This window comes from Otolemur garnettii, unplaced genomic scaffold (genome assembly GCF_000181295.1).
Source record: "Otolemur garnettii isolate 467f Iridium unplaced genomic scaffold, OtoGar3 scaffold00012, whole genome shotgun sequence".
Taxonomy (NCBI): Eukaryota; Metazoa; Chordata; class Mammalia; order Primates; family Galagidae; genus Otolemur; species Otolemur garnettii.
In genome coordinates, this window is record NW_003852407.1 from 15,672,133 (window position 1) to 15,683,438 (window position 11,306).

An 11,306-nucleotide genomic window follows, 5' to 3' on the forward strand; every position below is an offset into this window, starting at 1 on the left:
CTCCCTGGGTGTGGCATCACAGCTTACAGCAACCTCAAACTCTTGGGCTTTGCCTAAGCCTTCCAGGTAGCTGGGACTACAGGCACCCGCCACAATGCCCGGCTATTTTTTTTTATTGTTGTTTCAGTTGTCATTGTTGTTTAACAGGCCCAGGCCAGGTTCGAACCACCAGCCTCCATCCACGTATGTGGCCAGCGCCCTACCACTGAGCTATGGATACTGCCTCATGGGCTATTTTTGTTTGTTTGAGACAGAGTCTCACTCTGTTGCCAAGGCTAGAATGCCATGGTGTCGGCCTAGCTCACAACCACCTCAGACTCCTAGATTCAAGCAATCCTTCTGCCTCAGCCTACCAAGTTGCTAGGACTATAGACACCTGCCACAACACTCAGTTAACTTTTTCTGGCCTTTTTTTTTTCTTTTTAGTAGAAATAGAGTCTCGCTCTTGCTTGGGCTCAACTTAAACTCCTGACCTCAAAAGATCCTCCTGCCTGGGCCTGCCAAAGTGCTAAGATTACAGGCACGAGCCACCATGCCTGGACCATGGATTATTTCTGGCATGTTCAAAGTTAAGCCAGTGTTCCTATCCTCTAAGAACCAATCCAAAATGTAATACCTTTTCCATGTTTCTTCTTTGCACTTCTTTGAGAGTTTGAACTTTGTTTGATCAAGTGACACGGACGGCCGAAAAACTTTGACAACCAGCTCGAAATTTTTTCTCCACAATCATAAGTATCTACCCTGGCAAAAAAAAAAAAAAAAGAAAGAAAGAAAGCAGTAGGTGAGTGAATTGTTAGATAGTATATCTTTAAAAAAGAATCTACACTGCAAATAAAATAAAACAGAACATTGCATGAGCCCGAGGGGGGAGGTAGCCTGACGTTGTGGTGTGCTTAGGGAGCCACACAGAGACCTCCAAGTCATAGGAAAACCCGACATCAAATATGAAAAAAGCTTTAGAGGTGTCTTCTGAAAGATTTTTTTTATATCAGTTATTGGCATCAACAACCATACAGCTCAGAATTTGAGACCTTCCAGAGTGGCATTTTGCTTTAAGAAGCCCTCGACTCTGGAATGGTGCCCTGGTTTTTCATTATGGGCCTGACTGAGATATTTTCTCTCGCAGCCAGATCACATGTAAAACAGACTCTATACCTAGAAGTTACAGATCCATGTACTGCATTTATTGATCTAGCGTTTTTTGTTTGTTTTTTTGAGACAGAGTCTCACACTGTACCCTAGGTAGAGTGTCATGGTATCATAGCTCACAGTAACCTCAAACTCTTAGGCTTGAGCCATCCTCTTGCCTCAGCCTCCTGAGTAGCTGGGACTACAGGTGGCTGCCACAACGCCTAGCTAGTTCTTCTATTTTTAGTAGAGACGAGATCTGGCTCTTGCTCAGGCTGGTCTCGAACCTGAGCTCAAGCAATCTCGGCCTCCCACTGTACTAGGAGTATAGGCGTGAGTCACTGTGCCCGGCCTGATCCAGTGTTTAAAAACTCTGGAATCCTCTAGAAATTTGCTTACCCAAAATGCACTGCCTTAATTGAGAATGTGCTATAATGAATGTTTAAACTGGCAAAAAATAAAAAACAGTTAAATGTCTACAAGCACTGGCAAGAAGATGTAGACTGTGCCCAATTCTCTGGCCTCCAGGATGGGGTGGCCCAGTATCTGTGATGTTCAGTGTACTGAGCACAGTCATGGTAGCATCACCTTGATACTGTTTTCCTGGGGTGTAGACTTTCATGGTGCCAGAGTGATCCTCTGCCTGGCTCCCAGGAGCACTAATGACTTGGATCCCATTTGGATGTATCCTATCATTTCATGACCTGAATGACAGAATATGTTCATAGGGCACAAAGACAATGTCGTCTGACTTCACACCATACAGTACCTTCTGAACACAAGCCTACCCACTACTAAGTTCACTGTGTTAACTACTAGGCAATCAGCATTATAAAAGCTTTTTATCATATGTGGTCTGACAATTAAGTTCACAAACCAATCTTAGAAAAAGTGCTAAATACTGCATCACTGAATAATCACTACAGTCACCTTTGAAGTACTTCCCTTGGGAAACTATGCACTGATTCCAGCCCTCCCTAGTCCACCCTTTAAAATAATTTAGGAACTCTTTTTTTGGAACAGCCATCAGAACTCTTGTCATATTACCCTTGATGTCCTGAATGTCATCAAAATGTCTTTCTTTCAATATTTCCTTTATCTTCCAATAAAGAAAAAAGTCATTGTGGGCATATTAGGTGAGTAGCTTGTTTCCTGGCTGAAAACTCCTTCACACAGTGCTGTGTGAGCTGTGCATTGTCATAATGGAAGAGCCATGAGTTGTGGGGAAAAGTTCAGGTTGTTTTTGTCTAACTTTTTCACACAGCCTTTTTAGCATTCCACCTACAAACTTAATTAACTGTTTGTCCAGTTGGCACCAATTCAAAATGAATAATCCCCTCTTAGATCAAAAAAGTTCAGCAACTAAAAAAGTTTAGTTTTGACTCTTGATTTGGACTGGCAGGAATTTGGTTGGTTGTGGAGAATTGGCTGATTCCACTGGGCACTTAGACGCTTTGTTTTAGGGTCGTATTGGCACATCCATTTTTCAACACCAGTGATGAAGTCTTTCAACACAGCCCCAAATGTCATCTCCCCTCTCCAAAAGGTCTTGGCAAACTCCAACTCTCTTTTGCTTTTGCTCACAATGAGCACCTCCAGGACCATTTTTGCACCCATCTTTCTCACACCAAGAATTTCCGTTCAGGTTTTCCAGTTTCCCTATTAATATTTACTTGCTCTGCTATGCTTCTCATAGTCAGCAGATGATTTTGACACGCACTTCAACAAATCTTTGCAATGGTTCCATCAGTTCTTCTAGTTGCTGGCCACTCTGACATCTCATCAATGATGCTTTCTGTCCCCCTCAAAAAATCTTTTAATCCATTTGTACACTGCCCTTTTCTTCATGGCATCACCCCATAAACTTGGGCTAATGGGTTTCTGATTTCACTTCTACTCTTGCCAAATTTAACAAGAAATTTGCAAATGTTTGTTCATTGCTCTAATTCAAGCTCCAACATTCCCACAACGGCACATGTAACATACAACAACAATAATAAACATCACTGAATAAGACATCACCACACACTGACAAGAAGACAGCTGTGAGACGCTGATGTACTAAGTTATGAGCCCTTACTGAGTTGTTTTTTTTTACGGTGCTGCCAACATAAGTGCACAGTGGCAAGTTCTAGAACTTAATTGTCAGACCCCGTATGTGAATCTTTAGTGATCTGTTATATATTTAACTATTTTAGTGTTTGGCAGGAAAATTGGCTGAGGCTTAAGATAGGACAAATTTCCCATGATCAGAAAATCTGTTATTCTACATGTTTTCTGGCACAGATCAAACTAGACAACACGTGATGCAGATATCTGATTTATTCAGCAAATGAATTTATAAATACATTCAATCAAGAAATAAAATAGGGGCCAGGTAAGGTGGCTCATGCTTATAATCCTAGCACTCTGGGAGGCCGAGGTGGGTAGATTGCCTGAGCTCACAAGTTTGAGACCAACCTGAGCCAGAGTGAGACATGGTCTCTAAAAATAGCTGGGCATTGTAGCCAGCACCTGTAGTCCCAGCTACTTGGGAGGCTGAGGCAAGAGAATCGCTTAAATCCAAGAGTTTGAGGTTGCTGTGAGCTGTGACACCAGGGCACTCTACCAAGGGCAACAAAGTGAGACTGTCCCCACAAAAATTAATTAATTAAAAAATTTTTAAAAGGAAATAAAATAGGAATGCTATTACATTCATCCCTAATTTACATTTCCTAGAATTCAGCAGATGATTTTTTATCAACAACCCAGATTATATAAACTATACTTTGGAAACTCGAGGGACATCTTGGTAAGCCCCTTCACCCTCAGCTTCCTCATCCAATTCATTGGCAAGTTCAAGTGATTCTATTCCAGAATATATACCTGTCCCCTACCTGATTTTCTCCCTGATCTCGGTCCAAGCCTCCATACGTTTCACCTATGTTGCTAACACAGGTGCTCAGCTGGCCTTCCCACTTGTCTCTTACCCTCTTCCAACTGTTCTACAACCACCAGCCAGTCTTTTCACCATCAGACCTCCTTTGGACTGCTGCAGAAGCATCCAAACTGTTCTCACTGCTCCACCTCATGCTCTGCACCCAGAAATGTTCTAGGCTTTTTAGTGAACAGTACAGGCATTTTACTGGGAGGGACTTAAGATGAATAAACAAACATATAACATGTTTTGAACAAAGGTGAAGGAGACAAGTACAACAGGTCAAATGGCAATGGGGGGCATTGATTTTTGTGGGTAGTCAGGTGGCTCTCAGAGAAGGGGACTTTCAAGCAGAGACCCAGTAGAGGTAAGACTGATGGAGGTGAGGGACTGAGCCTTGTAGAGGTATGCCTAGGGGAAGAGCATTGCAGGCAGAAGGAACAGTACATACAGAGACTTTAAGAAGGGAACATGCTTGGTAGTTTTGAGGAATAGCAAGGAGCCAGTGTGCTAAGAGTGGAACGTGCAAGGGGGAAAGTGATACAGACTGTATAGCATAGGTCAGATCCCACAAGGCACTGCTGTCTTCCCACAATGCCATCCTGCTGATGGATTTTCACCTGCTTCAGAGTCTCACCTGTCAGCACAGACCTTGCTTTGGCAAATTCGAGCCTGTTCACTGTTTTCTTCAAGAGGCACCTCTATAGGCTCCATCCCTAATGAACAAAAGTTAGAGACAAACTTATCATTATATAAAAAGAACAACTATCCAACTTCAAAATATACTACAAAGTTACAGTAGCAAAACAGCATGGTATTGACATAAAAACCAACACATAGACCAATGGAACAGAATAAAGAACTCAGAAATAAATCCATGCATTTACAGCAAACTAATTTTTGACACAATGGAGAAAAGTCAGTTTCTTTAATAAATGGTGCTAGAAAAACTAGATGTACATATGCAGAAGAATAAAACTGGATCCCTATCCTCCACCACATAAAAATATCAACTTAAAATGAATTAAAGACTTACATAGAAGACCCAAATCTATGAAACCACTAGAGGAAAATGGAGGAAATGCTTCAGGACATTGGTCTGGGAAAATCTTAAAAGCACTGGCAACAAAAGCAAACATAGGTAAATGGGATCGTATCAAAGTAAAAAGCTTCTGCACAGGAAAGGAAATAACAGAGTAAAAAGACAACCTACAGAATAGGAGAAAATATTCAAAAACTATCTATCTGACAAGGGATTAATATCCAGAAAATACAAGAAACACAAATCGGTCAGGCATAGTGACTTGTGCCTGTAATCCTACTCTTCTGGAAGGCCAACGTGGGTGGACTACTTGAGTTCAGGAGTTCAAGACCACCCTAAGCAAGATCAAGACCCCATCTCTACTAAAAATAGAAAAACTACCAGACATCGTGGCAGGTGCCTATAGTCCCAGCTACTTGGGAGGTTGAGGCACTTGAGCCCAAGAGTTTGAGGTTGCTGTGATCTATGATGCCACGGCGTTTACCCAGGGTAACAGAGTAAGATTCTGTCTCACAAAAAAAAAAAGAAAGAAAGAAAGAAAGAAAGATAACTCAATAGCAAAAAACCCCCAAATAATCCCATTAAAAGTAGGCAAAGGATCTGAGCAGATATTTCTCAAGAGAGACATACAAATGGTGAACAGGTACATGAAAAAAATACTCAACATCACTAATCATCAGAGCAATGTAAATCAAAACCACAATATGATATTATCTCACCCCAGTTAAAATGACTATCATCAAAAACAAATGCTGGTGAAGATAAGAAAGGGAAACTCTTATACAGTGTTGGTGGGAATGTAAAGTAACCTAGCCATTATAGAAAACACTACGGAGGTTCCTCAAAAAACTAAAAATAAAAATACCATAGCAATTCCACCACTAGGTAGATAGTCAAACAAAAAGAAAATAGTATGTTGAAGAGATTATCTGTACTCCCATGTTTATCCACTATTCACAACAGCCAATATTGAATCAATCTACTTATCTATCAATAGATGAACAGACATTAAAAATGTGGTATAATAGAGTATTATTCAGTCATAAAAAAAGTGGATTTCTGTAGTTTGCAGCAGCAACACAGATGAGTCTGGAGGACATTATGTTAAATGAAATAAGCTAGACGTAGGAAAACAAATACTGCATGTTTTCACTCATGTAACATCTAAATAGTTGATCTCATAGAAATAAAGAATAGAATAGTGGGTATCAGAGACTGGGAGAAGTAGAAGGAAGGAAAAGTAAGGAGAGGTTGATAACAGGGTACAAAAGTACATTTACATAGGAGGAATGAGTTCTAATGTTCTATAGCAAAGTAGGTGACTATAATTAACAATGACTGGTTGAATATTTCAAAATAGGTAGAAGATTTTGAATATCTCCAACACAAAGAAATGATCAATGTTTGAGGTCATGGATATATTAATTACTCTGATTTAATCATTCCATATTGTATATATTATGAAAATATCACACGTGCACCATAAGTATGTACACTAATCATATGTCAATTAAAAACTTCAAAAAGAGCAACTATGTAAGTAAAAGCTCATTATCATAAAATATACAAGAATTTTAATGACACTGGGACTTAGTTGGATTAAGCTAGGAGCTGGGTTTTGGAAATCTGTTCAAAACACAGAGATTTACCTCATCATTTTCAGTATCACCAACACTATGTGCACTGGGGCAGTTTTTCATAGAAGATCCTGCACTGGGGCAGTCACATCTTTAGTCCCTAGAATACTCTGTAAATTAATTTGAAGTATTTCTTTACTTCTGGATCACTCTATGTCCTGAGGTCATTGTTCTCTAAGCTACATTAAATGCTTCAGAAGTAGACAGGGAGGCATGAAGACTCATACTGTAAGAATATAAGCATAGAGTATCAATTCTCAGTTGCCCCTAGGAGTCAGCATCAAATCGGATTCCTGCATTGATCATTATTATTGCAATGGCAGTTGGTAAATAACTTTTAATTCTAATATAAAGTCAAAAGTATTAAAAATAGCTATAAAATATTATTTAAAATACACAATATGAATAGATGTAAATGATCATAACCATGACATAAAAGGAGTATGGGGAGGCGGAGATTGAAGTGTGGAGTTTTTATATGTTACTGAAATTGCTATCAGCTTAAAATACACTTTTATAACTATAAGCCCCAAAATAATCCCACAAAGAAACCTTATAGAAGTTAAAAAAAAATCAAAAGGAATCAAAGCATTTCAATACAAACTATCACTGAGCATGGTGGCTCACGCCTGTAATCTTAGCAATCTGGGAGGTTGAGGTGGATGGATCACCTGAGCTCAGGAGTTCAAGACTAGGCTAAGCAAGAGCAAGACCCTATCTCTACTAAAAATAGAAAAACAAGGTGGTTGTTATGGCAGGCACCTGTAGTCCAGCTACTCAGGACGCTATGGCAAGAGGACTGCTCAAACCCAGGAGCTTGAGGTTGCTATCAGATGTGACCACATAGCACTTTACCCAGGGTGACAGAATGAGACACTGTCTCAAAACAAAACAAACAAACAAAAACCAAAACAAGTGAATACAAACTATCAACAAAACACAAAGGAAGACAGCAAGCGATAAAAAGACAGAGAAAAGAAGTACAAGACTAACAGAAAACAACTAGCAAAATGACATCAGTCAATGACATCAAAATCCTTCTTATCAGTAAATACTGTAATGTAAATGGATTAAACCCTCCAATCAAAAGACTTGGAGGGGCCAAATGGATAAAAAAAAAAAAAGCCCCAACTATATGCTGTCTATAAGAAACTCACTCTAGGTTTATGGATACACACAGGCTGAAAGTAAAGGGATGGAAAAGATATTTCATTCAAATGATAACAAAACAGAGTAGGGGTTGGTTATACTTAGTTTTTTAAGCCAAAAATTGTCACAAGAGACAAAGAAGGATACGTCATAATGATAAAAAGGGTCAGTCCACCAGGAAGATATAATGATGATAAATATATACATATCTAACACCAGAGCCCTTAAATACATCAAGCAAACATTGACTGAATTGAAGGGAGAAACAGCAATACAATAATAGTAGAAGACTACAATACCCTACCTTCAATAATGGGTAGAATGTCTAAACAGAAGATCAATAAGGAAAAAGAGGATTTGAAGAAGAGTATAGACTAAATGGACTTAATAAACACACACAGAGCATTCCACCCAACAGCAGAAGAATACACATTCTTCTCAAGCACACACAGATCTTTCTCTAGGATGGATTACATGTTGGGTCACAAAACAAGTCCTAATAAATTTAGGAAGACTGAAATAATGCCAAGTACCTTTCATGACCACAATGGAATGAAAGTAGAAATCAACAGAAGGAAAATTGGAAATTTTACAAACATGTAAAAATGACAACACTACACTCTGAAACAACCACTGGGTCAAAAAGAAACAAAAAAAATTATAAATATCTGAGACAAAAACACAAGTTACTAAAACTCATGGAATGCAGAAAAAGCAATACTACAAGGGAAGTTCATGCCAATAAACACCTACACCTATAGTTAAAAAAAGAAGAAGAAAAATCTCAAACAACCAACCTAATTTCCTACCACAAGGACCAAAAAACAAATACAGCTAGTAGCAAGGAGAAAACAACAAAGATTAGAGCAGAAATAAATGGCATATAAAATAGAAAAAAAAAGTTTTTATAAAGTTAACAAAACTAAGTGGGTTCATTGAAAATAAACAAAATTGGCAAGGTCTTAGATAGACTAAGAAAAATACAAAACTCAGATAAATAAAACCAGAAATTAAAGAACAGATACTACACAATTGAGCCCCGAAAATAAAATGTCACAATAGACTACTATGAATAATCATTCATCAACAAGTGGAATACCTAGAAGAGATGGATAAATCCCCAGAAGCTTATAACCTACCACGCTAAGCATGAGGACATAAAATCTGACCAGACCTATAACTAGTGCAGAGATTGAATCAGTAATCAGAAACCTCTCAACAGAAATGTTCTTTCCCAAGAGCCACTGCAGTTTCCTGCTCTAACAGCGCTTGGACAGAACCCAGCTCTCATCCCCCACCCCAAGCCGCTGCTCAGATCCAGCCCTCCCCTGTCTCCTCACCCCACACCCCAGACTGAGAGATCAAAGAATGATCTGACAGGTCCAACTTGACGCATTAGATGAGTTTATTAGAGGTTACTTACAGGGGCACTTGATCCAGGGTGGCACAGGGATGTCTTCCACAGGAACAGCTTCTAGCAAATTCTGCCTCTGCCCACCCTGTGATTGCTTTACATCTCTTTACTTGCAAAGATTTTAGGATGTATCTTTGCTTGTTCATAGTGACACAAATGTAGGTACAGTACTGTCATCAGACTGTATCATGCAACCCATGTTATGTTAATGATGTGAGAATTTTCCATTAGGTAGGGGTTTTAGTATTATAATCAGCTAAAAGGCAATATAGGACAATCAAATCAGCTCTAAACCAGTCAGGGTCAGTTTGAGCTGGCTGTATCAGGGAAAGAAAGTGCTGAGGCACCCAAGAAAGTGCTCTTTCTTCCCCAACCTCCCCACCCAGCAGTTATCTTGGTTCCTGCCCAGTCTACTTGTAACAATTTTGCTGAGCACTCCAGGTTAGCACAGTATTTCATACACTGGTCAGGAACGTGTATTTTCCCCTCAAGCCCCTAAACTCTGCATTATTCACACGTCAAGTGTATAATAGTTTGCTGAAGTATTTTGAATACTATATATTTTTCTATTAAGTATATTAATTGGTTATTAATGTCATGTAGAATCACTACTGATTTTTATATATCACTGTTTCATCTAGTAGCTTGTCTGACTTCCTGCTAGTTTTATTAGCTGGTCTGGAAATTTTCATGCATGTTCTATATAAATAGGCAATCATCTTTTAAAAAAAATATTGCATTTATTGTAGTAAGAACACTTAACATGAGATCTAGTCTCCTAACAAGTTCTTGTACAGTCATCGACTGTAGGGCCAGTGTCGTACAGCAGGTCTCTACAGCTTGTTCATTGTGTTTGCCTGAACTTTATAAGCCTATTGCTTAGCAACTCCCCACTTCCCTACCTGCTCAGTCCCTAGAAATCGCCATTCTATTCTTTGATTCTATGAATGTGACTATTTTAGATACGTTGTATAAGTGAAATCATTCAGTAATTGTCTTTCTGTGACTGGCTTATTTCTCTCAGCTTAATGAAGGTTGTTACATATTGCAGAATTTCTTTCTTTTGAAAGACTGAATAGTATTCCATGTACATACCACATTTACATTATCCATTCATCTGTTATGGCCATTTAAATTAGATTTATATCTTGGCTATTGTAAACAGTGCCACAAGGAACGTGGGAGTACTAATATCTCTTCATTATCCTGATTTAAATTCTTTTGGATAAATACTCTGAAGTGAGATTGCTAGATCATATGATAGTTTTATTTTAAATTTTTTGAGCAACCTCAATACTGTTTTTCATAGTGACTGCACCATTTTGCATACCCACCAAGAGTTTCCGATTGCTCCATATCCTTGTCAACACTTGTTGCCGTCTGTTGTTGTTTTTTTTTATAATAGCTATCCTGACAGATGTGAAATGATATCTCATTTTGGTTTTAATTTGCATTTCTCTGATGAATAGTGATGTTGAGGATTTTTCCTATACCTACTGACTATTTGTATATCTTATTTGGAAAAATGTCTATTCAAGTCCTTAGCCCACTTTTTAAATCAAGTCACTAGAATCTTTTTGTTTATTTGATTTACTATTGAGTTGTAGGACTTCCTTACATAATTTAGAGATTAAAATTTTTTTCAGATATATAGTTTGCAAATATTTTCTCCCATTCCAGATAGCCTTTTCACTCTGTTGGTTGTTTTCTTTGCTGTGCAAAAGCTTTTTAGTTTGATACAGTCCCACTTGTGTATTTTTGTTTTTGTTGCCTGTGCTTTGGGTGATGAAACTGTTTCGTCTTTTGATTGTAGGGATGGCTACCCAAATACATACATTTGATAAAATTCACATAGGAGGAAAAGACCGACAATACCCCCTTCTCACTACTGTACTTGACTGGTCTAAAACAAATAAATAAATAAGACCAAGAACCTAGAGAATTTAGAAGAATGAGAATCAAGACAAACTCTATAGCTCTAGTAATAACACTGGCCTCTTGGTTCAAGGAAAAAAAAAA

The 11,306-nt window shown here is 38.5% G+C and overlaps 1 protein-coding gene across 1 annotated transcript in view; it reads right to left on the minus strand.

The window, feature by feature from the left end:
- MOCOS (molybdenum cofactor sulfurase) overlaps window positions 1-11,306 on the minus strand; it is a 62,083-nt gene that overhangs the window by 17,936 nt on the left and 32,841 nt on the right. The window contains exons 10-11 of the mRNA XM_023510165.1: window positions 4,683-4,761; window positions 599-741 (exon numbers count right to left, since the gene is read on the minus strand). Coding sequence (XP_023365933.1) covers window positions 599-741; window positions 4,683-4,761 — 222 coding nt within the window. The remainder of the gene's footprint in view (window positions 1-598; window positions 742-4,682; window positions 4,762-11,306) is intronic.